Source organism: Serinus canaria, chromosome 7 (genome assembly GCF_022539315.1).
Source record: "Serinus canaria isolate serCan28SL12 chromosome 7, serCan2020, whole genome shotgun sequence".
Classification (NCBI taxonomy): Eukaryota; Metazoa; Chordata; class Aves; order Passeriformes; family Fringillidae; genus Serinus; species Serinus canaria.
The window spans coordinates 29,815,856-29,843,519 of record NC_066321.1 but is presented as its reverse complement, the minus strand read 5'-3'; the positions used below and the strand labels follow the sequence as shown (position 1 = coordinate 29,843,519).

The window sequence follows — 27,664 nt, the reverse complement described above, 5'->3', positions numbered from 1 at the left end:
GTGGCGGGGACGGGGACAGGCTCGCCCACCCGCCCCGTCGATGGGAAAGGAGGAGCCTGGGCGGGGGGGGCGCGGGCAGGAACTTCGGCGGGGCTGAGTCTGCGGCCCCGGGACGGCACCGAGGGGAGCCCCGGGCAGCCGGCGGCGGCGGCCAACTGCAGAGTACGTGCGGGGCGGCCGGGGGGCGCGGGCATCGCGGCCCCGGCGCCGCCGGGCACGGCCGGAAGGAGCGGGCGGGTCGTGCGTGGGTGATTCCCGGAGAAATCCGGCGCGGGGGGGACGGGGGAGTGGGAGGAAAGTGCAGAAGCGTCCCCGCCGTGTGCGCCGCGGAGCGGGGGGGCCGCGGGGCGGGGGCGGCGGGCGGGACGGCGCGGCCGGGCCGGGCGGAGGCGGCGCCCCGGCGGCGGCCGCTCCGGCGGGGTCCCGGGCAGGGGCGGCGGGGCACGGGGCTCTCCCCGGGCTCTGCGGGGCCGCGCCTCTCCCCGGCGCGGACGGGAGCGGTTGTGCGGGCGCGGCGGCGCCCCGCGGGGCAGCCCCGACGGAGAAGGAGCCCCGGGAAGGTTCTTGTCACCGGGCTCGGTGGCCGCGAACTTTGTGCGGGACCGCAGCTGCCCGTCCGAACCCGCCGTGAGGGTTTCCTTCCCGGGAGCTCCGTCCCTCGGTGCGGGACCCTGCTCTGGAGGTATTTGTGCGCTCGTCTCGTCCTAACGCGGAGGGTGTTTTTGCACGTTTCGAGTTTCTCATTAGTTGAGGCGAGGTACGGTTTTGTACGTAAACGCGGAGCTCGCTCATCGGCTGTATTTTGGCACATCTGAGAGCTAGACAAGACTAATTTGCGAAGTCTCTCTTCTGCAGCTACATGTAATTTTCTCCTCCTGCTAAAAGTCCTTTGGAAACGCTGCAGAAATGTAATGAATATGCAAAGCAGCCAGCTCTCAAACCCAAACCCAGTTTGTCTTCAGAGACTTTTCAAAACGCCCAAAGTGATCAAGATACATTATGAAATAATCACTTTTGCCTAAAATACAGGGATGTGATGTTTCACATTTTCTCCTTGTATTCCTAATTTAATTGGTGACAGCTCAATTAGAATTCACCTGAAATAAAATTTCTACAATCGGTTCGAGTTGCTCGGCTGCTTTTACTTCCCGTGCAGCCTTAAAAAGCAGGAAAGCTGCTCAGGAAACCCTTGTCCCATACGTACATCCCACAGCTCCTTCTCCCGGTGCTTCACCCACATCCAGCACCTGCCTACTTCAGCCGCGCATCTTCCTGCCACCTCCGGGAAGTGTGCGGCTCCGGGCTCGGAGCGGGCACAGCGGGGAAGGAGCCGGTGCTTTCCCGTGCTTCAGGGTGCTGAGCTGAGCGGGGCTGCCGCTGCCCCGCTGTCTTGATAGAGGGAGCAGGAATAGGTTGTGTTTCCTGCGCTAGCTGTTTGCAAATATTTAAGAGCGCTCTGTGGTGGCTCTGTGGTTTTTGTTTTCCTTTTCCCAGGAGTTATGTTTGTGGTCAGAGTTAAGGTGACAGCCAGCGTTTGGAGAGGAGGGCATGGCGTGTGGGGTGATGGGCTGTGGATGTGAATGAGGTAATGTGGAAAATCAGAATGCATGGCTGTGGGTTGCAAAGGCTGAGTGAAAATCTAACTTGTGATTTCCTGGTTCTCCCGTGGCTATAAGCGTATGCAGCCTTGTGTTTATTTTAAACAGCTTTGTCTGCTGTGGGGAGTTTTCTGGCTTCTTTGTTCTATATGTGAAAAATGTAAGAGATGGCTGCTCTTCCCTGTGTTGTGACACTTCTCACTGGTATGGACAGCAGCAAAGAAGAGGGAGAAGTAGCAGCTGAAGTGCTGTGGCTGTGTTCATTTATTCCTGTAGACCTCTCCGTACCAGCTTTGCATTCCTGCCTCTTGCTGGAGAAAGGGTTTGCAGTTGTGTTAGATGTACCTGCTCACTGCTCAGGCAGCACATCGTTCTGGCTGGCTTCTTAGGATTTGCCAGAGGACATGACCAGGCTGTTACTCCTGAATCAGGTTGGTTTGGGATCACAGATTAGACAGCCTAAGACTTACTGAGTAGGCTGCAGGAGAGGAGGATCACACATGGTGCCCCAGGGTCTTATCCAAGATGCTCTTCCTGGTGAGGAGCAGACACAAGTGTCCTGTCTGTGAGCCCTCCCTGTGTCTTCTCGTTGTGTAACCTCTTCTCGTGCTCACCTTTGCCCCAAAAGCACAGTCCCCAGTGCCCTAAGAAACGAGAACAGTGGTGGAAAGCAGTATTTCAGGTCTCTTAGATACAGCTTAAAGGTCACCTGAAAGATGTGGGGCGCTGAGACTTGAGTGGGTGTGCTAAGGCTTTGCGTGGCCAGCCGGGTGAGCAGAGCCAGCAGCAGCAGCACCAGGTGTCCTTTGGGTTCACAGTCTCCTCAGGCTCAGGCAGTGCTGTGCTGCTTTCTCAGCAGTCTTTGCTTGTTGCTTGTCCCCTTCCTAAGCCTCCTCTTACTCCTGCAGGTGGTCTAGCATAGCTGCTTCCCAGGCTTTGTAGGCTGGGAGCGGGGCCGAAGCAGGGACCGGAGCGCTCGTGTCTGGAGAAGCAGCATAGCTGGGAGAGGCCGTCTCGGAAAGGGGAGGGAGCCTTGCCCTTGGTACAGCTTAGAAATAACTTGGGATGGCATTGAGGTGAGTGCTGGAGGAACTCTGTTTAATGCAAGGAGAAAAGAGGTTAAAAAGTGGAGTGTTTGAAAATGCCTTCTCTGCAGAAATCGGTAGCAGTCGCACATGGAAAAATTGCTCAGCCCTCTCAGGAGTTACTGCACTGAATTTGAAAAACAGAATGGGTCTTTAAAGTACAAAACAAAGGGATTTCAGTCTTGCTTTAAATGCAAATCTCAACGCAGTCTGAACCATGGACTCTCTGCTGATGCCTCTATAGTACATATTAATCCAGTTTTATCTGTCATGAGGAGATTTGTTGATTAGAAGCCTCTAGGTAAAGGCTGCTCGTGGACTGATGCTGCTCTTCCAGCCTGTGGGCTGGAAAAATGAGTTCAGTTCCATGGCTTGCCTGGAGCTCTTGGGCTGTGTGTAATTTCACTGCCACCGTCCTCCCAAGATTCAATTTAGCTCTCTGCACAAAGTCCATTTATGTAGATTTATGTAGATTTTGTGCGAAGATGAATAACTTCCAGAGGAAATGGGCCTTCTTTTAAAAGTTATGTAAGTTAATTTGTGGTATTGATGGTGAAAAGTCAGCATCATTTGAAATGGGAGGGTAGAAATAGTTTACTGGAATGCCACTAAACCATAAGTTGTTAATTTTGGTTATCTTATCAAATTTTGTTAAGAATAGGAGGATTTTTCTAAGAAATTCAGTGAAATAATGACACTTTTTAAAACAGTGAATTCTGTGCCTGTAAAGGGTTACCTTTAAGTGATTTTCTTATTTTTCCTTGTTTCTTTTTCTTAAATCTTTGAATGTTGACAGTACTTGGTTGATATCCTGCAGTTAACTATTCTTTCCGCAAGCCAGACTGTGTTTCTAAAATATGTAGCTCTTAAGTATTTACAGTTTCACCCTGAGTTCCAAGGTGGGTAGTTTATTAGCTCTTAAGCTCACCAGCAGCTCCTTGAGGTAGCTGTTTGAATCTGAACTGCTATTACTGCCCTTCTGCTTTACACATACTGGCACACATATCAGGAATGATATGTTCAGCTGGTGGTTTGGGGATTTTGTATGTTTTGAGTCTTTTTTTTTATTTCCCCTGGGCTTCATCTCTCTTCCTGAAGAGATTGACTGTCAGTATCCCGCTGCTGCCACATACATTTCTGGGAAGTTTCTCTTGGCCTCCTGATTTTATTTTTCTCTAGTAGAGTTAAACCAGAATTTTGCAGCAAAAGCCTGGTCTGCCAGATGCCTCCTGAATAGAAGTTGGGCTCTGCTTGTTTTATGTGTATGTTTGACTTGCTGAAGAAAAGGCTTATATTGTGAAAGAACCACAAAAGTACCCAAACCATTTTTTTACAATATTTTTCATGTTTTATAATATGCAAAAGCACATACTCTGAATATAATGTCTCCCTTTTACTTTTGATAACCAGTCTCCCAATGCCTCATAGCAAACGTATTTGCTTGCATTGCAGTTTTGGAGGAAGGGGAGTTGGACAGTATTAAAATTCTTTTTCCTTAGTGTGTGCAAATCTTTATGTAGGTGTTGTTTTTTAGGTTACTACTGTGTGTTTTTTCAAGTCCAGTGTGATAGTAGAGCCAGAGCAATGTTAGCAGAACTGCTCAGTGTTTTAGTTCTGTTACTTTCTCAACCAACTATAAATTACGTGCTTTAGGCCTTATTGATTGCTGGTTTAGTGTAATACTGGAAATTATCTGCTTGTTTCTGTGAAAGCCACCACAGCGTGAAGAGGTGTGTGTGTGAGATCCTAGAATTCTCTGAGGAGTTTATTAGTTGTGCTATAGCTGGATAAGGGGTTTATGAAGTTGAAACTTGTGCACATGTTTTTTCCTGCCACTGTAAGAGCTGAACACTGCAGAGATCTGTCTGGTGGGAGCCTTTGAGCACAACTGCTGTATTGCTGAGTGGTGTTTCATGTCTCAAGTGTCAATGACAGGCAGCCTTGTTAGCAAATGAAACGGGCAGGTGAATTCAAACTAAGGTTTTTAAAATGTATGTGCTGAAGTCCATCAGTATTTTACCTTTGTCTGCAGCTCTTGCTGCCATAATTAAGATCAGCAGAGGCATTAGATCCTTTTTGTGTGAAACAGGTAAAACTATAGAAATACTTGGTTCTTAAACACTCCTTTAGTGACCCAACTCCATTAATCCTCTGGGGTTCTGTGAAGCACTTTTCTTCTTTGTTTTCCTTTTACAGTCCTCCACACTTTCTGTGGGGGAAAATGATGCGACAATTAAGAAGAATTGAAACTGATGAGATTTTTTTCTTCAGGGAATGGACTATTCTGTAATTCTTCAGAATGTGTTTTGTGATCATTTTGATCTTAAGATATAAAAGAGAATTGGGTAGAATCTGTGTGAGTGATAGTGGCTGACATTCTTGGGAACAAACATGAAGTCGGAATGTTGAAAACAAGCCGGCTTCGAGTTTGAATCATCTTTTTGTAGGTGCATCACAACTATCTGCTGATTTGGTTTCTTTCAAAACTGTTTCCATTAACAAGTCATAAAATAGAGCTTTTGCCCCTTATTCATTTCTGTGGGTGTTCTTGTAATGAGAGAAAGAAATGCTGTCCTCTGAGTTGACAGCCCTGTGGAAAGCTGGGCGGTGGGACAGCACATCTGGTGTTGGTGCTTTGGAGCTCATCTTCTCTCTGTTCTTGCTGCTTGCAGGTTCTGTCGTCCGTGATGGCGTCAGCTCTGCCCAGAACGCTTGGAGAACTGCAGCTGTATCGAATACTACAAAAAGCAAATCTCTTATTCTACTTTGATGCCTTCATTCAGCAGGGTGGTGATGATGTCCAGCAGCTCTGTGAAGCAGGTGAAGAGGAGTTTCTGGAGATAATGGCTCTCGTGGGCATGGCTAGCAAGCCACTTCATGTCCGACGGCTGCAGAAGGCTTTGAGGGACTGGGTGACAAACCCTGGCCTTTTTAACCAGCCTCTCACCTCCTTACCAGTCAGCAGCATTCCAATCTATAAGCTGCCAGAAGGGTCTCCTGCATGGCTGGGGATATCCTGCAGCAGTTACGAGAGGAACAGCGGCAGCAGAGAGCCTCACCTGAAGATTCCGAAATGCGCTGCCACGACGTGCGTGCAGAGCGTGGGCACGAGCAAATCTGATGTGGGGAGCTTATCACTGCAGAGCAGCAGCGAGCCCAGGCTCTGGCAAGGACACCACACCACAGAGAGTGAGCACAGCCTTTCCCCGGCTGACCTTGGCTCTCCAGCCTCACCAAAGGAAAACAGCGAGACCCTGGATGCTGCTGCTGCTCTGTCAGTTGCTGAGTGTGTAGAACGTATGGTTCCCTCCCTGCCCAAAAGCGACTCCAATGAAGTCAAGGAGTTACTGAAAACAAATAAGAAACTGGCAAAGATGATTGGTCACATCTTTGAGATGAGTGACGATGACCCTCACAAAGAGGAGGAGATCAGGAAGTACAGTGCAATATATGGCAGATTTGACTCGAAAAGAAAGGATGGCAAGCATCTCACCCTCCACGAGGTAAAACAGCTTGAGTGGAACTGGGCTTCCTCCCCTAATCCTACACCTTTGACAGGATGTGTTTACAGGGTACACTTCTTCTGTGGGCACTTCTTGCTGAGTGATGAGAGTTGTGTGTCTGAAAGTTGTGCATTGAGTGCTGTAGGCAGGCCTGGCCTGACGTGGAAATGTCAAGTGCAGCCCAGGTCTCCTTTTTTTTTTTTTTTGTCTGTGTGTCTGTGTGTGTCTGTGTGTGTCTGTGTGTGTCTGTGTGTGTCTGTGTGTGTCTGTGTGTGTCTGTGTGTGTCTGTGTGTGTCTGTGTGTGTCTGTGTGTGTGTGGGCACGCACACATAGGGGTATGTGTGTGTGTGCTCATGGTGATTTGGTGTCATCACACTGCTCGCTTGCTGGTGTGGCCTGTCAGACAGAAGGTTTAGAGAGTTTGGCACCCAAATAGCAACCAGTATCAACCTGAGGATGGCCTTGGGGATTCTAAGGATTTGGTACATTCTTAAAGATGGTATTTTCTTGCAGCTTTGAGAGTACACTTGTTTGGAAGATCAGTAACTAAAATTCCTTGTGTCTGATGTGATTACTACCCTCTGCTGTCTTCCCTCACCTCAAGACTCTGCCCTGTAGCTTGTGCACTTGAGATGAAAAGGATTCTGTCAGTGAGGTCCCTACACCCAGTGGCATGGATGGGTTTTTTGGTTTGTTTGTTTGAATTGGGATGAAGCTCAATTATACAACCTGTGGGGCTTTTTTGGGCATAGTGGCCTTAAGCCTGTCAGGTGAGGTAAGAACTGTGTGAGGAAGAAAGGAAAGGATGTCTCCATTACTGATGGGTGGTTATAACCTGAATGTTTGTCTTTTCATCCCTGAGAAGCATCTCTTCCCTCTTGCCTTTGAAAGTTCCTGTGGGCCTCCCTTGCTCCTCCTGTGGCATTCCTGAGGCTCACAGTGCATGTGTTGTAACGCAATAGGTGTGTCTGTGTGGGGAGTCGTTTCCTAGTGCCAAAGTGCTGTACAAGAGGAGAACAAACATTAATTCAGAGCCCTGCCAAAACACTGTTGATATGAATGCTGCATCAGCATTTTCACAGTTAACGGTGATTGCAAAATTTCAGTTGGATTTAAAATTTGGCATGTCAGGCTTAGCTCCCAAAAGGAAAGGCAGTGTTTATGTTACAGGAGTGCCAAAAAACTGTACTGGCTTTAGCCTTTTTTCGCTTCAAGAAGTTTTGTAGGTGTGTGATCCATAGCATAAGACTGAGTTGTCTTTATGTTTCTGAGTAGAAGGGCAGAAGGAAACAAGGCGTATTTCTTTACATTTTTGTTTACATATTTACATTTATAAGGCAACTGCACTTCACCGGCAGTGACTTGACAAGGGCTTTTACTGCAGGCTGGGGAGACACTTCCACATAGTCAGCCACATTCCTACCACACAGTTCTAGCTGTGCAGCTTACACTTATGTGCTCTATGGCTTTATTTCAAACACTTAGAATCTATGAATTCATCCACTGTACAAGATGAGATCTCATCTTACTCCCCTGACCTTGTGGAAGTCTCCCTCGTAAAAGAACAAGTTGTGTGTGAGATGGAGGCAGTATTTGAAAGGATTAATTATGTAGATGCCCTGTATACATGGCTGCAGATTGAGGATTCAGAGAAAGGGGGTTCTCCTCACCTGAGGATGGAGGCAGTTGAGGTGTACAACAACGTGTGGCTGTGTGTTTTCACAACCTCTCTCTGGGGTAGCAACTGCAGAATGCAGAAAATGCTCTGAAATCTGGGCAGACTACTTGGAGGATAATTTTCTGGCATCCAGCAGTGTACTGGAAGGTGGACTCCAGGGGCACCTTTTGTGTAGGCTCAGGAGTGGCTCTGCAGAACTGGGGGGATGAACACTGGAGTGGTAATTGAAGGGGTGGGATAGCAGTGAACTGGTAGAAAGGACAACTGCTCTAGCTTGTTCATTTTTTTTAGTATTGCACTACAGATCTTTACTACATCATTGTAAAACCACGTTTAAAAATGGAATGAGAGCATGGTTTGGCTTTAGGAAATATTTCTATCGCTATTGTGATTAAGGGCACAAGATCAAAGGAGTCTGTGGTTGACTTATGCCTCACTTACGCATGTGGGGCCTCACTGAACTTGGTGGGAACTGCACACATGCAGGCAAGAAGAATTTGCTTGTAATTAGTTTACTGTTGGCTTAAAGAGGCTGCATTTCACAAAGTTTCGCCTTGAACAGTTTTGTCTTCATTTTCTGTTTAAGGCAGAAAAGAAATAGCAGCAATGAGACCCAATTTTTTTTGGTTTAAAATCTGCTAAACCAGAGTTTGCCTTTCGTAAACTCAGCCTTGGTGTGTTTTTGGTTCTGATGGCTTAAGGAATTTGCTGCTCAGAGGGAAGGACCTTAAACAACCAGGGAGGTAAGCTCCTGCAGGTCCAGAGACTTTTTCTGCACATGTTAATGCATTCCAGAGCTGTCATTCTGCTTCACAGTTCAAGGTTTCTCCTTGCAGCTGGCAAGGAACAGCTGAATAAACTTCATTGTGAATTTAGAAAGCTTAAGTAATGGTTAGCTTTTTAATGTAAAATTAGGGTATCTCTGGCTCCTCAAGCAGAGGGGAGTTGGATGCAAATTAAGATCAAACATGGTAGAATTATTAGTGGTGAATTAGTGAGAATGTTTTGTTTCAGAATGAGCACTGAAGTGTCGCAGAGGGCTGGAGCAGCCATTAGAGGCCTGTGAGAGCTGCAAACACTGGGCTGGTTTGGAAGTGTGTGCTTCTGGTAGGAGTATTTGCATAAAGCATTAGCCTGACATAAAATCTTCCGAAGGCGTTCCAAAACTAATAAACATGTTGTCCTTAATCCATCCCATTGTTTCAGTGTTACACAGCTTTTCAAACACAGAGAGCACTTCATGTTTAAAGCTGGACTGGAGGAGGGATGAGTACAGGGCATGCCCCTGAACTCGGTGACCCCTGCAAAATTGAGTCAAGTTTGTAATTTGCATTTTACTATTTCAGTCCTTGTCTCAGTACCTATAAAAGGAAAAACAAATCCAGTTCAGTAGAATTAGAAAAACAAGCAATGAATTTTGTCTAGCTTGGTTTCTTCCTTTTCTTTTGCTGACTCACCAAAACAGTAGGGCTTGGTATTTAATTATGTGGTTTCTAGTGGAGGAGTCTGTGAACCCCATCAGATGGAAATATACCCATCCCTCTCCTGTATGGTTCTGTGCTGCTCCATATCCTTAAGGCTTCCAGCAAACAGATTCTTTATTTTTAGGTATGCCATGCTTTGTATCTGCAGTATTATGCCTCCTGAAAAGGCAGAAAGCTATGATGCACTTCAATTCAGTAAATCTGAATGTGACCTGAAAGAGAAACCAGGAAAAACAAGCAAATAAACATTTGGCTTTTCTCACATATTAGGATAAACAGCATTTGCCTACAAATACCCAAAGCATTTTCAGTCATTTCAGCTCTTTGCAACCTTTCAACACTTGGAGGGATAAAAAATATCTCAAATTATTTTGTAAGCATTAGCTGTATTATTCATCCTTGGCAAAGTAATAGCTATCAGTGTTACAGAAATTAATGCCTGCTTTGGATGGTAATTATTTTAATCGGTGTTGTATTAATCTTATACTGTATCTTTCTCCCCATTGTGTTTTTTTCTGGAAAGACAGACATTGTGGAACAGATGCTCTTGTCTAAGGGGCAATAGTTTGGGTTTTTTAGTACCTTGTATTGTACAAACATAGTAACATGTTCCGGTTAAGCCCTTGTACATCTGATCTCTGTGAGATTTAGGGTTTTTATCTGTACAGAGACCAAAGGATCAGGCAACATACCTAGTTCACCTGTTAAATACAAGTTTGTGCTCTGACTAACATTTAGGAGGTGCCCTACTGAGATCAGAGGCTTTTAGGCTAAACACAGGAAAAATTGCTTCTGAAATTAGGAGCAGCAGTTCTGTGTGATGAAGTTTTACTAGAAATACTGCACAAGCCACTGAGAGAAGAATCTCATCTCTTCTTAGTATATGTTTTTTGTTTTCTCAGCCTTCCTGGAGAACAGGTGTTGTGTTGGGCAAAGTAAGTTTTTGATAGTTTGGATGCCACCAAGCCTTGTGACAGTGGACAGCCATGGCTGTGTATTTATGCCCTGTGACAGTGGACAGTGTGGCTGTGTATTCATGTCCTGTGACAGTGGACAGCGTGGCTGTGTGTTCATGCCCTGTGACAGTGGACAGTGTGGCTGTGTGTTGTTCATGTCCTGTGACAGTGGTCAGTGTGGCTGTGTGTTCATGTCCTGTGACAGTGGACAGTGTGGCTGTGTGTTCATGTCCTGTGACAGTGGACAGTGTGGCTGTGTGTTGTTCATGCCCTGTGACAGTGGACAGTGTGGCTGTGTGTTGTTCATGTCCTGTGACAGTGGACAGTGTGGCTGTGTGTTCATGCCCTGTGACAGTGGACAGTGTGGCTGTGTGTTCATGCCCTGTGACAGTGGACAGTGTGGCTGTGTGTTGTTCATGCCCTGTGACAGTGGACAGTGTGGCTGTGTGTTGTTCATGCCCTGTGACAGTGGACAGTGTGGCTGTGTGTTGTTCATGTCCTGTGACAGTGGACAGCGTGGCTGTGTGTTCATGCCCTGTGACAGTGGACAGTGTGGCTGTGTGTTCATGCCCTGTGACAGTGGACAGTGTGGCTGTGTGTTCATGCCCTGTGACAGTGGACAGTGTGGCTGTGTGTTCATGCCCTGTGACAGTGGACAGTGTGGCTGTGTGTTCATGCCCTGTGACAGTGGACAGTGTGGCTGTGTGTTGTTCATGCCCTGTGACAGTGGTCAGCGTGGCTGTGTGTTCATGCCCTGTGACAGTGGTCAGTGTGGCTGTGTGTTGTTCATGCCCTGTGACAGTGGTCAGCGTGGCTGTGTGTTCATGTCCTGTGACAGTGGACAGCGTGGCTGTGTGTTCATGCCCTGTGACAGTGGACAGCGTGGCTGTGTGTTCATGTCCTGTGACAGTGGACACTGTGGCTGTGTGTTCATGCCCTGTGACAGTGGTCAGTGTGGCTGTGTGTTGTTCATGCCCTGTGACAGTGGTCAGTGTGGCTGTGTGTTGTTCATGTCCTGTGACAGTGGACAGCGTGGCTGTGTGTTGTTCATGCCCTGTGACAGTGGACAGTGTGGCTGTGTGTTGTTCATGCCCTGTGACAGTGGTCAGTGTGGCTGTGTGTTCATGCCCTGTGACAGTGGACAGTGTGGCTGTGTGTTCATGCCCTGTGACAGTGGATAGCGTGGCTGTGTGTTCATGCCCTGTGACAGTGGACAGTGTGGCTGTGTGTTCATGCCCTGTGACAGTGGATAGCGTGGCTGTGTGTTCATGCCCTGTGACAGTGGACAGCGTGGCTGTGTGTTCATGTCCTGTGATAGTGGACAGCGTGGCTGTGTGTTCATGTCCTGTGACAGTGGATAGTGTGGCTGTGTGTTCATGTCCTGTGACAGTGGACAGTGTGGCTGCGTGTTCATGCCCTGTGACAGTGGATAGTGTGGCTGTGTGTTCATGTCCTGTGACAGTGGACAGCGTGGCTGTGTGTTCATGCCCTGTGACAGTGGACAGCGTGGCTGTGTGTTCATGCCCTGTGACAGTGGACAGTGTGGCTGTGTGTTCATGCCCTGTGACAGTGGATAGCGTGGCTGTGTGTTCATGCCCTGTGACAGTGGACAGTGTGGCTGTGTGTTCATGCCCTGTGACAGTTTCCATCCTTCAGGGATGGAGTGTGCAGCGGTTTGGCTGAGCTGCTGGCCTCTGCTTAATTCACAGGTGACCTTGCAGGGTGGCAGACAGCAGGTTGAGGGGGAGGTGAAGGAAGGAGCTCCTGTCCTTCTCCCCAGGGACACCTGTAAGTGCAGAGCTGCTGGTCTGCGGGAGCAGCGAGTTGGGTGTGAGGTCACACGTGTGCCATGCCGCCTGCGCGGCCACTCCCGCTGCTGCCAGGTGCAGGGTCAGGGATGGCACGTCTCCATCCATCATGGATGTGCTGTCTGTGCTGTGGAAATCAAGCTGCTCTGCAATATCACCACCCTGGGACAGATACAGGCTATACTGTTGACAGTAGCTCCGAAGCAGCTGTGCTCCTTTGCCAGAAGCCAGGCCTGTTCAAAGCAGGTTAATTTCTAAAAGTAAAATGGTAGAAAGAGCTGTGGGCACTTGGTAAAAACACCTGTAGAATAACAGCCTCTTGCTCTTATGCCTCATTACACATTCTGGCTGTTCTTCAGCTGAGGAGAAAGTGAGAAAGCCTCTTCAAGCCCTGCTTGCTGTAGAAGGAGCTTGGAATAGCCTGTCCAGCATCTCGATTTGTGTCTCATGGCATTAATAATGTTGTGTCCATACTGCTGACCATAGGCTTCTTGGACAGCAGTATTTTTAAGCTGATACAATTCATGACAGTATCACAACTTCCTATAGGCTTCTGAAGAGCATTGCAAAACCATTTTGAACCTCAATTTCAGGCTTTTCCTCCCCCCCCACTTTTTTATGAATCTTTTGCCAGCAGCAGAGGCACTAGAAATGTGTCCTGGCAGGCTCAGGAAAACATCCTTGAAACAAGTTACATTTGATTCATGTCTGAAGATAGTCTTCACAAACACGAGGGTGAGAAACATAGCTAAAAAAAGTTTAATCGTTTCTTAAACCATCACCTTCTACAGAATTTATTCTGTATTCACAAGGGAAAGCCATCTGTACCCACACTGTCAGGATGGTTGTTTTTTTTTTTCCCCCCAAGTCCTGGGCATATTGCGTTTATAAAAATAGTATTCCCTGTAAGCCAGGCTTTGGGAGCCAAACACTGTGAATGTTCAGAGCTACTGTTTTATACTGAGATTTAATTAGTGCTGGGATGAAGCAAAAGCAGTGCACATTGAGACAGTCTTACAATAATGTTTTACTTTATGAACCAACTACATTCATATCTTTCCTCTTCCCAAAGAGGTTACCTGGTTTAGTAAGGGGTATAAATAAACTGAATAAACCCTCCAGAGTTTAGTGTACAATTATAGGTAATTTTACTTGCGATCAAAATTCATGATTATTTCAGAAGAGGTACTTTTACAAGCACAGTAGGTGAAAGTATGAAAATGCTGAGTGGCTGTGTGTTTGATTTGCAGCTCACAGTTAATGAAGCAGCTGCCCAGCTGTGTGTGAAAGATAATGCCTTGCTGACCAGGAGGGATGAGCTCTTCGCACTGGCCCGGCAGATCTCTCGGGAGGTCACCTACAAGTACACCTACAGGACCACCAAGTAAGGCTTTCCTTAGCTCACAGGGTCTTCACTTTTGGGGAACTAAGCAGGCTGCTAGCATTTCTTCTGAAGCACTGGAGATACTTCCTTCTCGCACCTACAGGACCACCAAGTAAGGCTTTTGTTAGCTCAGAGGGTCTTTTCTTTCAGGAATTAAGCAGGCTGATAGCATTTCTTCTGAAGCACTAGAGACACTTCCTTCTTGCTCTTCAGTTAGCAATGGGCTCTCCTGAGGAAAGAGGGAAAGGCTATTCGAGTCCTGAAGTTTATAGACTGATAAGATTCAGCTGTCTTGAATTACCTTTTTATTTGCTCTCTAGTTTTCAAGTATTTTGAGGATAGTGTGTATTGAGAGGCATCTGAGAGTCTGGTATTTAAACATTTGAGGCATTAGTGTGTTTTGAGGATAATGTAAGTTGGCAGAGTAGCCAGAGATGCTCAATGCATCACTTTCCTTTTTTCCATATACAGATTTGTCTTGTTAGCCAAAAAGATAAGGTCAAGGGGAGTGGCTTACAAGCTTCCTTTAAAGGAACTGAAGCTGAGTCCTAATTTCACTTGTTACTGTTCTGTCACATGAACTGCTGTTATGAAATGGTGACAGAGGCTTGACAGCCTTTAAATACAATTAAAACCTTAGCATTAGTAAGTATGATTGAATATCTTGATACTTTCAATAGATTTTTTTAAATGCTGATTCCCTGTAATGTAATGTCCTTTCAAAATATGTTTTGCTACCCTTCCAGAAAGTTTTCCTGTGCTCCCCTTTCTTCCATAGAGATTCATATAAATATACAACCATCCTGGGTAAGCAATGCCAAGGGCATTTCTGTAATTTTCCGCGCTTTCCTTTTTGGAAGGAAGAATCCATCAATCTGTTGATGCTTCTGAAAACAGCACAAAATACTTGTGTTCCTGTCTACTTGAATGACTTTCACTGCCATGTCAAATTGAACTGGAGGCTTTTTTTGTGCATCTTGTTCTTCCCTGATCTGTTTTTTTCCATGACTCCTTTTCATTATTATTGGTGATCGCGGTTAATGTGCTGTTTACTGATCATGTATGTATCTTCTCTTGTAGATCTAAATGTGGAGAAAGGGATGAGCTGTCACCAAAGAGAATCAAGATAGAGGTACAGTAATGTGACTTCTGTATTTTGACCTGTGTGTGCTGAAATTCAGCTTTGTTTTGAAGGGATCTGTCTTAAAGAAATTTGTCAGAAAAACATTTGATAGACAGTTGATGGGTATGAGAGAGAGAGGGTGGGAAAACATCACCAGTGTCTCTGTAAATGTAAGTGTTTGATGGAGAAACCTGTAGGAGCAGGGGTAAAGAGTAGGATTTGTTTAATGGTAAAGATACTCTCAGTGTTTTGCACTCAGAGTGAGTAGGAGGGGAGGAATGGGACTGACTGACTTCCTGTGGTGGAATAAGCTCAAGCACTGTAGGAGATGTCTTCCCATAAGGCCTGCTGCTTTTCAGTCAGCATGAGGTGGGGCTTGCCTAATTCACTGGAGTCAGCTGTTGATCATGTCCAAAATACAGAGTTCTGGATAAGGACTGATGGCAGATTATTAGTCATCTCTGGCTGAGCCAGAAATTAGGACAGAGATCATATTGAAATGTCAAAACCGAACTAAAAGGTGTATATCTCAACACAAAAGGTTGTGCCTGTAGATATTAAATTACAGCTTTTTGTAATGAGTTTTTGTGTCAAATGCAGGCATACATGGCTCATGTATACACTTGCACAAGATGTTGCTTAGGGAGACGATGGGAATTTTTTGTAAAGAGTGAATAGCAGATCTTTCTTTACAATTTGTATTTTAAACAAATTACTGTTTCACTGTTACGTGGGTATCTAATTTATCTCTAGCAATGTGGGTGTTTTTTATTGTAATATCTACTCAAAAAGGTGTAGGTTCAATGTGTGTTAGAATATGAGCTAGATTTGTATGTGACACAGATAGGTGATGTATTCTCTAACTGTAGAGGAAAATTGCAACATGTTCTGAAATGTGTTTCTCATATGCAACGCATTCTGTGATAAATGATGCACTGTATGTGGTAAGGCTTTAAGTTTTTTTTCAGTGCTGCAGTTCTTTCACCTGTACAAAGGCTTTTTCCTGTGAGGCAAACCCTGGTGAGAGCAGTTAGTTTTGAAAAGACAGTTTTGAACGGGTATAGAAGAGTTCATCTTACTTGTGAAGTTCCATCAGTCCATATACAGTTGTAGTTTTGAGTTTACGTAGTGCAAAACATGCATGTGCAATGAGGATTCACTGGTAGCTTGGATAAGTCAGCAATGTTGTTTTTGAGTGTCAGGATTGGCTTTTGACCTCTGCTTGTTCTTTGATCCACAAAAAAGAGCAGGGAAAAGGTGCATTAAATGATTTTATCCAGCTTCACCTTTATCAACAGCCTTGACCACCATGTTGCAGGATGGCTGCTTGAGTCTCCTCTCTTTTGTTCAGTCCAGCCCTAATTTGTAAGAGCTGCCACTCTCTGCTTGAAATAGTATTTCAATGACTTGGCATTGAAAGTTTTTTCTTCATTCAGTAATAACTGATGATGAGCAAGTGTCTAAAATGACACACTGCAAGGGAGGTGCTGTTTTTTGCAGGATCTTCATTGAAAGAAAGTGTAAAATTAAAACCCTGAAAAATACAAGCTGAAAGTCAAGGTCTTCTGGAGAGCAGGAAATCTGGACAGCCTTAGGGGATGTGTATTCTCCTATTTTCTGCATGGTGAAATCTTAAGAGTCTGAAAGGCCTGCTTCTTTTATATCCTTTATAGTTCAATAATTCTGAGAAAGAATATTTACTTGGTTCTTGTTTTATCTAAAATTACCAGTTATATTTTAAAATGCTTGTGAAAATGTCATGTCCTAATTGTACAAATGACTATTTCAGAAATAGGTCATCTTTCCAAAATAATAAATTGAAAATTAAATTAAATCTTCAATCTGATAGCATAGCATTATTAATTTTGAAATTACCCATATTGTTATCAGTAGAAATGTCTTTTTTCCTCAGAACTTTGGGAGTGTTCTAAGGAGGAGTAAAGCATTGTTTCAGTGCATTTTGGATTTGCGGTGCACTGTGAATTTTGGGCTTCACTTCAATGAAATGTAAAAAAGATGCAGCATGACATAGTAGATCACTGCTGTTTTGGGTTCCTGGTGCTTGCATTTTTTTTTAAAAAAAGTAAAAAGTGCTTTATTCAGTAATATGTTCAGGGATCTTTTTGGTTATGTTTTGGTTTGGGGTTTTTTTGAAAGGTGAAAGTAAAAAGGAAAATGGTATCGAATGCAGATTTTTCCTTCCATTCTGGGTAAGAATATCTTACACTGTTTTTGGAGTTGCAATGCTTCATTGTGGATCTGTTTGTTCACCATCATGAAAATACAGAAAAGACCTGAACATGGGGTATATTTTTTGTTGTTATAACTAGCTCTTTTCTGGTTTTCTTTTTCCTTTTTTCTTTTTTTTTTTTTTTTTTTTTTTCATTTTTTGCCTTTCTGTTTTAAGGCTGAACTCTGTATTTTGATTCACCATTCCTTTAACTATTAGTCATTAATGTCTCTGTGAAGCCTGGCCTAAAATTACTGGGACTTCAATTTGGAAAGACTTCACAGCCTGTTTGCATAGTGTAAAAGATTACTTAAAAAAAAGATGAGTTAATTTCCTGAAATATAATAACACTTAAAAAAGCCTCCAGAGAGGCTCTGAAGGTCATCCTTGAGCAGAGCTGTGTGTGCATGCTGCAGCTCTGTCAATCTGCAGCCCCATTGTAAATTTATCCCTTTCATGAATATGAAACTTGCACAAGCATTACAAAGAAACAATGTGCCATGAATTACATCAAATTACCTGTAAAAGCCTTTCTCTTCCCCTGTGAGCTCTCCCCCTCTTATTCGTTGAGTGGGTGGGTGAGCTGTGGGAGTGAAGTGTAAAGAGGAGAAGGGGAAAAAATTCCAGGCAAATGACAGACTAAAGGTGTGGAGGGAGCGAAAAAAGGAATGGAGTGAGTTGGTAATTGGGAGCAGATTATAAAAAAGGAGTTGTAGTTCCTAAATCTGCTCTGGATAAAGAGCAGGACAGGCAAATAGGGGTGGAAATGGCACATCCTCCTGCAGAGCAAAGATCAATCCTGCTTAGGTGTTGTGTGGCTGGGGCACCCCTTATTTTGTCATCTTCCGTGACTCAGTGCCAGCGCCACTCAGAGCAGTGAGCTGTTGTGGCACCAGCTTAGAAAGCAAAACAAGTCACAGATACATCAGCCAGAAGTGGAGGAAGAGGCTCTTCATCACTGTTGGGGTTGACAGAGTTCCCCTTCAGAGTCTGCATGAACAGCCTAGAGAGGAAAAAATGAGAGTTTTTAAAAATATTCTTGCTGTCTGTCGTCTGAAGAAATTATTTTGTGTGTCTGTGTCTCCATTTATATGAACAAGAGGGGTGGGAAGAGCTTTCAAAAACTCATTTCCTGAAGCTCAGTGGGAGTCAGGGGGCACAAGCAGGGAGACCTGAGCAGAGGCTGCAGGGAAATGTCTTCCCTTGGTGCCACTATGGGTGGAGGAAGAGGAGAGAAAAGCCCCACCTCCACTATTTCTGAGAAGGCTGAAAAGAAAACCAAAGTGTGGGATTTGTTTTTTTCACAAAAACAGCAAAAGCAGTAGAAGGTACTGTTTTCATAGGAAAAATGTCATTAGAGGGAGCGAAAAAGCACATGTGGGACTGGGAACATCTGCTGCACAAAACCGCTTGGAAAACAACTAAGCAGCAGCATGGGAAAACAAAAATGCTGCAGTGCATGCAGGAGGGCCTCCAGACAACCATGGGGCAGAGCAGGTTGGTGCTTGGGCCAGCCTGCTCCTCATCCCACGGGGCACTGGGCACAGCTAGCAGTGGGAAGGGCTCTGGGAGGGTGATCCAGAAGGTGTCATCCTCCAGGAGTTACCTGCCTGGCACAGCAGCAGGCAGCCAGAGGCACCTTTGGGAAACAGCCTGGTTTGGGATAGGCAGGTGATCACTGTGAACTGTGTTACCTGTTTTGTTGCAAAAATAGGATCCTGAGTGATAGGGTTTTGTGTGTTCAGCTTTTCATCTTCCTACACACAATCATTCTCCTCTCCCAAACAGATTCAGGTCTTAACTATAGAAGTGGTCAGTGCTCGTGGAAATGTGTTGCAAAGCCTTTGTTTCCAGCTTAGGCTGGAGCTTTGTGGCAGTTAACCTGGCTGTGAGGTTTTTGCATAGCTGTTGTGTTTATTTGTTCTCTGAGGGAGTATGTTGGGTGTTTAAAAGCAATATGCAGCATTCTGACAGATTTTAAGGCGTTTCCCTGAGCATAAAGAATATTATTATTCTTTGCACTGAGGTCCTGGCAATCTGCCCTGGGTCAGACCCCTGCTCTGCAGGTCAGTGGGGAGCCTGCCAGTGGAGGGAACCTCCTAGTACTTCCCCTGTGTTTTTTCTGAAAGATCACTTCTATTTTCCTTGGGCAGTAACCCTTTTGTCCATCTATTGTTGAAAATGTAATTATTGATATGTATGTGTTTTTGGAATCTACCAGGCAAATATGTCTAATTTAGTGTGGTTTTGAGACCGAGGTCTGTAGAACCTCAGTGACAGATGTCATTATTCTCAGGTTTGGGTCTGTCTTAAGATCTCTGGCTTCCTCTCCCATTTTACCAGAGTTACCTATACTGTGCTTTTGTAAACATTTCTGGATGTTCCTCTAGTGCACATGAGCTTTCCTTTTATAACACCAAGACAGATAAACCCTTCATTTTGAACCTTTGCTTCAGTGATTGTTTTAATGGAGTCTGGCAGGCTTTCACAGAACTTTATTTGCTTTATTGATACATATGCAAGCTGCAGAAGAGATTTGCATGTCATAAGAATTTCAGACTGGAAGAATTATTGAATCATGCTTTCTCATAGTCTGTAAATTTTTCACTGTACTTCTGAAATGGTGATATTTCATTTTGTGATACAAGTGTAGGTTCTGTGTGAAATATGTTGGATTTCAGGAGGCTTTTCTCAGTTTCACAAGGTTAGTGTATATCCTTGCCTACATATAAACTTGATTCCTGGAAAGTGACAGAAACCATAGGCCTAAATCTGCCTGTCAAGGCTGAATATCAGCTAGTTTAGTGTGAGTAACAAGGGGTTCACCTGAAACTTGAGAGAGATGAGATTTTCTGTGCCATATTAGGTATATAGCAGTTGCTGTGGAGAGGCTGTGTGTGTTTTATCCACAAACTTAAATGAAATGGATAGCACGAACATGTAAATTGCAATTCAGAATTTTCACAGAAGTTCAGGAATGTGATTTTTAGTTTGTTTTGTTGGTTTTCTTTTTCTTCTATGTGTACATAGACGGTAAAGAAAAAATAGTAACATGTCCCTCTTGGTCTGGTTTCTCTTTATGCTCAATAGGACGGTTATCCTGATTTCCAGGACACAGTCCAGACGCTCTATCAGCAAGACAAAATGCCACTTGCTTTGGCTAAAGGAAAGAGTGAAGACCCAACAGCTCTTAATTCCCAGGTAAACCAACTACACTACATTGTGGATAATATAGGCTGTGTGTTTGTACACTGGTTGTGATGTTGTTTTGATGACTAAATTAATTCCCATCAGTTTTAAAAGGCTACCTAGCGTAGCTGTGATTGCATCACTCTTTGGGTTTACCTCCCGAAACTGTTCTGTCACAGTACTACAGCTTTGCCCTTGTTAGATCCAGGGAGGTAAGATGAGCATAGTAGGCTTGAAAATCTGTGGTTGCCTGTTGGGAGCAAGTAGGGTAGTATTGGTACAGGCTGTGCTGTGTTCCTTGCGTTAGCCGCTATAAATGGAAAGCTCAAGTTTCTGAGTCGAGAGGAATAGAGTAGGCGATCTTGGAGTCCTCTCTGCTGACATGTCTTACAAGAAGAAAGGCCAATGTGTTTAGGAGATAAGCAAACCTCTGGATCTGAGAGGATAAATTGGCTTCCTAAACAGCACCTAGCCTGGTGGAAGTGCAGTGTTCTTGAGCAGACAGAAAGCTTTGTATAAACGAAGACAGGTTGCCAATTTTTTCTTTGTCTTTTCTGTAGTGTATCCCAGCCTCGAGGCAAAATACCCATCTCCTACTGCCAGTTCTTGCCAAGGAGGGATTTCATGCTAAGTTGCAACAAATTTGTTTTGTGTAGCTGATTTGGGCAAATGTAATCACCAAATTTGCACGTAAGATTACGTTTAGGAAAAACGTTTAGGAAAACCTTCCTGTTTTCTGAGAATGGATGTGTTACCCTTTCATTTACCTTCTTCTATTGCAAAGTAGTGCTCAGTCACACAAATCTGGGATACATCAAATGCAGTTACACCACATGTTCTCATGTCACAGAATAATTACATGAGCTTGTTTTGTATATGCTTTAAAGTTTTTGTTGGTCGTTGCCATATAACAATGGACTACAGATTTAATTCAAGCTTGAACATACCTGCAACTCTACAGGTTTTTCTGGGGTGATCAGAAGCATAATTGAAGTTTAAAATTCTGGTTTTATCCCAAGCAAACAACAAAGATGGCATGAATGAGAAATGTTTTATTCCTTTTAAAAAATACTGTGTAGTTCAAAAGTTGGTAACAGGAGTGACAGAATAGCAAAGTTAACCTACACTTGTAAGTAAACTGTTTGAAAACAGTTTCTCCTTTTACCTTCCTCCCAAGACAGGGCTGGTGCTGTCAGTGTTCTTCTGCAGACCCTGATGAGCTCTGAGCCAGAGTATGTAAATGCTGGCCATGCCATTGCCTTGCTGTCAGGGTCACCATGGGCTGGAGAAGGTTTTGGTGGAGGGTTTGCTGGGCTGTTAGGCTGTCATTGTACATGTTCGAATTACTGAGCTATGCTGAGCAATCAGCCTTTTGTGGGAAGTCAGGGCTTTCAGCATCTCCCATGAAAAGTGAAATGCTCTGCAATGAGTAGACCTCTGCAGCAGCTGAAACAATTACAGCATTACCTGGAAGAGAAATCAATTTTTCCTATCAATTGTACGTGTTAAGTTCGTGTACTTTCTGTTCTTATGTTCATTGCGGCTCTTCTAAATCAACTTTCTTGACTTGTGATTTTCTTCTTATTTTTGCAAGATGCTTATTTACATTCTCTCAAGAACAAGATTATAGTGAAAGTTAAAATTCTCTTGGCATTAAAGTCAATGACAAACATTCAGACGCCATTTCCTCCCACGTTGCACTGGATTGTTTAGCTCCACTCTCTAGAGGTGTATAGGTCTTGTTCTTCTTCTAGACAGACATTTCACACCTTTATCCCCCGCAAACATACTGTCATCCTACACTTTCAGAATGGCAGATTTTTAAGCTTGTGTAGTGCTTTTTCCTAAAATAAAGATTCCAAGATGTCTGGTGAAATCTTGGCATAAGTTTTTAGCAGATGTTGCCATTGCTTTTGGAATACTTTCTGGAATACTTTGTGAAGGCATATATTTGAACAGAGCTAACTGGATAATTAAGACATTCTTTTTTGCTTTTCTTGAGATTCTCTTCACGTAACCCACAGTCCTAAAGTGCAGGAAGCGTTTTTTGTGTGTTTTTGAAGAACAGAATTTAATGTTGCATTTCTGAGTAGATGAACTACAACAGCTTGGATTTTAAGTATTCTTGAGTGACTCAGATGTACATTATGAAAATCTCTATGGGTGCAAAAATATTTTGTTTGCTTGATAGTTTTGAAGAAACCGTAAAACACACATCTGTACTTATGAGTCAACAAAAACCACTATCTAGGCTGTTAGTCTTTTCATCTGATCCTGTTTTTCCCCCTGTGTTTTGACTTGCTCTATGTATGTATATAGAGAGAAATCTTTTTTTGTTTCAATTGCAGTCGGAAAAGGTGATGGCAAAACAGATGGAGTTTCTCTGCAACCAGGCAGCGTTAGAGAGACGTCTTTCCACAGGGTGTTACAGGCAGAACTCTGAAGAGCACAGCCCCAATGGCATGTCATTAGATAATGCTGATGGACAAGGTAGGTAGCTCCCATAGCTCCCAGGCACACAGTGCTGCCAGCAGAGACATTTGATGTTATGCAACCTCTGTCAGTGGTGGTGTTTATCTCATGTAGAGCCCTGAGCACTGAATGGACAAGACAAGATCTCTCTCTGCCTTGAAGTGCTTACTGTGTAAATAATGCAATCAGATGCACGCTTGGGTTCTGTTCTGTTCCTGTTGTGCATCTGGGTAAACTGCCTTCCCCATGGATAGTGGGGAGGGCAGGAGGTTGGGTGTACTGCTATTACTGAGAGCAGGACTTTGCTCTAGCTTTATCCTCAGTTTTGAAAACAGAGCAGAGTGTTGCATTTCATTTGTGTTCTTGCTTTGAGAAATTGAAAATAAAGGAGGGAATATAATTGGTACCCCTTTTTGTTTACCTGTTTGTGCAGTCTAGGAATAAAACCTGAGGAGCTGGCTATGTAAATTACTTAGCACTAAGCATGTTCTGATGATTTCCTTAGTGGCTTGTTATTCTTCAAAAAGCTTACAGTTCTGTGGTTCTCCTTGATTTACCAACTGGCTATTCCTTGTCTTGAATTAATTTTAGGAACGTTTGTTTTGCTTGAGCATTTCTGTTTAGATCACTTTTTTTTACTGTTGTGAATTGAGAGAAAATGTTGCAAACAAGAAATACAACCGAAGTTCTTGTGTCTGTTTTTTAAATGCTAGTTTTTCTAAGGGGGTTGAAAAGAAGCAGTAGAGGGACAACTAAGGGAATCAAGACAAGTAAATGCTAAAAACCAGATTTTCATTTGTATTAATTAGTCAAGCAATGAGGTACAGAAGTAATCACGAAGAATAGGTGTGTGGATCCAGCTTTCTTTGGCCCAGCAAGCTTCTTTATGCCATTTGGCCATTGTGCAGGGGAACTGGAAATTTTTTGGATCTCAGAGGGATTGTGCAGTGGGAGAGGAAAATTTTTGTATCTCAAGAGGATTTTCGAGCAGAATAAAGGGTTTTTTAATTTTTTTTTTTTTTTTGGTCTGGCTGAGTGTCCCTTCCTAGCAGTGCCTGTGAAGTAGTCTGCAAAGCAATATATTTACATAATCCCTGCTTTGCTAGAACACTTCCCTGAGCAGCTGGAATCCAGGATGCATTTTTGCTGATAGAATTAACATGTGTTTGTCTCTGTTTTTTCATACTGATTTTCTTTTAATGCATCAATGTCTCACTGTGAACAACTTGTAGGTGAAAGACCACTGAACCTGCGGATGCCCAGCCTGCCAAGCAGACAGATGCAGCACATTTCACTTGATGGCGAGCAGCACGTTGGGAAGTCTCTGTGCAGTGACTTGATCCGGCTTTACCCCAGCGGTGAGGCAAAGTCCCAGTCTTCGGGTTAGTGCTGCCCCTGAGAAATTACCCACCACTCCTTATTTTCTCTGATGTCCCTGAGTGAAGCAGCCAGGAAGGCAGGCTGGCATGCATTGTGTGTAACCATGCCATCAAGGCTTTGGAGGAAACTCCAAGAGGAGTGTTACTTGCTAATCTAGAATCAGATTGAATATTATTTGGGAAAAGTTCAGGGGATGCAGTAGCTGCAATCAGATAATCAAGTCCTGGCATGTGTCTGTCCTTGGTATTGACCCAAATTATTGCTATTAAATACTTAAACTGCATCACAGTGACAGCAACATGATTATGATGTGGCTTCATTCCGATAATAGAATCAGGCTTTGTATAAAGAAAATGTCTTTATTTTGATTTATAAGGACTTAGCACTGTTTCTCTGCTTTGAACTACATATCATGCAGTTAATCTTTGCTGCCTGGGTTTCTCATTCACTGACCTCTGCTCACTGCCAGTCTTGCCATTTACCTCTGGCATTGGGAGAAACCCACTCTAAGTTTGATAGAAGAGAGCAAAAAACCTTTGTGAACTCTCTGTGGGTGGCTTCAGTGTAATACTCAGTGCATTGAGCTAAAGCCAAGAGTTCTTGAGAGTCTTGCAACTTTAGGAGCAATAATATAATCCCACCTGACTTTGAAAGATGCAGTGGGAAAGAGGTTATTTGAAAGACAAGATGCAAAAGTAGGTGTTTTGAAAACCAGGCAGAATCTTGTCAGTTTCACTTTGGGATACTGCAGGCTTGGCTCACCTCTTTTGCAGATTTGTCCCAATCCCAGTGCTAATTCACTTAGTGAAATCTCCAGGAGGGGATTTTTACCTGTTCCCTCTCAAAAGGCAAGTGCAGAGTGCATCTCCATTAGCCCCTGCTGCCAGCGGGGTTGAAGTGAATCTGTGATGCTCCTTTGTCATCACTGCAGTGTAACTGAGGTGGTTCTAACCCAGCTGGGTTAAAGACCAGAAGGAGAAGGAGGCAGAATTTATTGCTTCATCTGTTTGTGTCCATGTGGTTCTTGGACCTTTTTGTTGATTTAAGAACAAAACATACTTGTTTCCAAACAGTATTTTAACATCTTTTTTTCTTTCCTTCTTTCTTTCTTTTCTCAATGCAGAAGGCCTTGGTATATTAAAGGATTTTCCTCATTCAGCTTTTAACAACATTGAAAGGAAGGTCATAAAAACAGAACCTGAAGACACAAGATAGTCATTCTGCTCTGGAAAACAGTGTCATAGTAAAGAATGAAACTTCACAAGAGAAAAAAAAACCAGCCTTAATAACCAGTGTTGCCTCATTCAAATAAGAGATTTCAATAGCCAAAGCCTAAGAACTGGTACAGTAATCTGTGGAAACAGGAAAGCAAGAGACACTGCAACTAAAACAGTAATACAGGTGGATAAACATTCCTGTAAAAGTGGTTTTATAACGTGGGAAGATTCACAAATTAATATTGTGGGTCTTCATTATTTAAGAATGTATTATGTATTTGTATAACTTATCAAAGTAAATCTAGATGTCGGGACGTGTATTGAGTCCAGTAGATGTGGCTACAGTTCATTTTACTTGAAATTTCAATGTCTACTTTCAGTGTACCTAGCGTAGATATGGTTGTTAAACATTTGAATTAAAAATCATTGGAGAATTAGGAATGCAAACCTCGTGACACAATTAACAGCAAGTTTGCAACAATATTTGTAGAAAAAGGAAAATGCATACAATATTTTCATGGTTTAAAATGTTATGTGGATATAGCATTTGATAGACCTAGACCCTGATTCTGTATCATAGCAGATGTACTTGACACTTAACTATGGCTACATCACTTCCAATGGTTTTAGCAGCCTTGGTGTAACACTCTCACAGCATAATACCTACACACAGCTCAGGAGTGTGGGAAATGCCAGTTAGAGGATGGAAGAGTCCATATGATTGGCTCCCATTTCCTCAGGAAAAACTGGGGATTGAGGTACCATACAATTACTAAATTTCATTTGGTAGGAAACTCGAGAGACCAAGTAGTATGAACAGTAAATTGTGATTCAGACCATTATAACTTCTTGGACTTCTCTGTGGATCTTAAAAAAAAATTAAAAAAAGGCATCCCAAGTGTGGCAAAGATGAAAAACGGTGCAGGATTTATGCATCAGTGTAAAAGGTTGCACTTGATATCCAGAAACAATAAGATTTTTTGGAGGAGAGAAAGGAGTTGTCTTCAGCACATAACTCCTTACTAAGTGCTGTCCAGCCCACATGATTCTATGAATATACTGTATACTGCATACAGTATGCCAATACGTTTCTTTATGTATGTGATTAATTAACATCTGTATTCTTTATTTATTTGACATTTTTTATTTTTTGTACATGTTCACTTTTGAAGATGTCATTTTATCTAAGGAGGAGTAGTTGGCATATAACTTTGGAATTTTCCATGGTGTGTTTGTGTGCATCCATCTTTCCTCTGTGCTGCTCTGTCAGGACAGTCAGGACAGTTATATGCCTCCATTTCCAAACACAGTTTGTGCTTATGACGTGTTCTGGAGGGGAAAGGGAGAGCTGAAGAAAGTGAGTTACCATGTCAGAGGGTAAACTTCCCTATTCAGGTGTGCAGTTCATGTCTGCAGTTTGCTCTGTGTCCTAGGTGTGTATTAACAAACCAGTCAGTCTCTGTTGTACTGAAATGCTCAGCAAAACGTGAGCTGAAATGTCTACACTGCAGTCTCTTATCACTGTAAACATATCTAATTATTTTATCACTTGATTTGTGGAACAAAGCTTTATAGTAGAAACACCAGTAAAACAACTTTTTATACTATTAAAATGTTTGGTTTTTTTTAAAAAAAAATGTTTCTTGAACTGTATGGTACTGTTTCACTTACTGAAGTATCTTACTTTAAGCAATGGAGTTCGCAGCTTTGCTGTTTAGGCATAAGAGATTGAATGTGTAGTTATATTTCCTCTTTCCTGTTGTGTGAGTTAGTAGCGTGGATGTTTCTTCAGTTTGTAACATTAACCAGTGCCCTGGTTAGTACCTGAGTAGTTTTCCTGAGACGTGCATGGAACTTGTTAAAGGACAGTTTAAGGTTTGAACTGTACAGCTTGAGCAATAGAAGGTACCAAGCAGCAAACCTTTAGAGATGCAGGGAACATTTGGTTTTCTCCAACATCTGACACCATCAAAAGTTGTGTGTGGGTCACAGAAGAAGCTCTTAAGCTTGCTGGTCTCTTCAGTTAAAGTGAGAGGAAGGAAAAAGAACTTGCTAAGCAGCACGCTGTTTCAGTCGAGTCCAGAATTTATTTTGTAAACACTAATGTATTAAAGTCTATAACAGTTATATTTTTGAGTTGTAAATACAGTACTTTGTGTCACGACCAGTTGGTTATCTCCAGAATGATATTTCAGTTCATAGTCCAACAGGCCATTTCAGTCTCAATAAGCTGGAAGCAATTTTTTTTACTGGTTTGCAGCTGTATGATTTTTATTTTATTTTTATCCTCGGGTGGGGGAGGTGGGAGGTACATTCCAAACATACGTTTGGTAACAGCAAATACTCAAGCATTGGTCTTTCCATGACAAAGGTCTTGGTGGACTGCATCCTGGCCAGCCTCTGGAGTCGCAGGTAAAGGCTTGCCCTCGTCTGCTCGGGAAGGGTTGCTAGATCCAGGGTACTCTGGATCAAAGGCCAGCCCTGCAAATGATGCCTGTTTTATTCACATGTTTATATTGTTGCTTACAAAATAAAATTCACCGTGAGAACTCTTTA

General features: G+C 43.4%; 1 protein-coding gene across 4 annotated transcripts; it reads left to right on the top strand.

The window, feature by feature from the left end:
* On the top strand, window positions 1-27,664 carry NAB1 (NGFI-A binding protein 1). 4 transcript variants are annotated; one of them, XM_030241627.2, is made up of 9 exons: window positions 30-162; window positions 2,507-2,674; window positions 5,356-6,186; window positions 13,364-13,497; window positions 14,578-14,629; window positions 19,941-20,051; window positions 22,388-22,529; window positions 23,744-23,869; window positions 25,015-27,664. In XM_030241627.2, exons 3-9 carry the CDS (start codon window positions 5,371-5,373, stop codon window positions 25,104-25,106), a joined length of 1,473 nt encoding a protein of 490 aa, XP_030097487.1. In that variant the 5' UTR covers window positions 30-162; window positions 2,507-2,674; window positions 5,356-5,370; the 3' UTR covers window positions 25,107-27,664. The 4 variants fall into 4 exon arrangements, with proteins under 4 accessions (XP_030097485.1, XP_030097487.1, XP_030097484.1 ...); XM_030241624.2 differs by having other exon boundaries at window positions 33-162; window positions 23,744-23,893; XM_050976758.1 differs by lacking the exon at window positions 30-162 and adding an exon at window positions 1,340-1,585 and having other exon boundaries at window positions 23,744-23,893.

Coding starts and splice junctions, on each gene's coding strand:
- NAB1 (XM_030241625.2), top strand. CDS start 5,371: ATGGCGTCAGCTCTGCCCAGAACGCTTGGAGAACTGCAGCTGTATCGA. Junction 13,498..14,577: donor TACACCTACAGGACCACCAA/GTAAGGCTTTCC, acceptor CTTCTCTTGTAG/ATCTAAATGTGGAGAAAGGG. Junction 22,530..23,743: donor AGATAATGCTGATGGACAAG/GTAGGTAGCTCC, acceptor AACAACTTGTAG/GTGAAAGACCACTGAACCTG.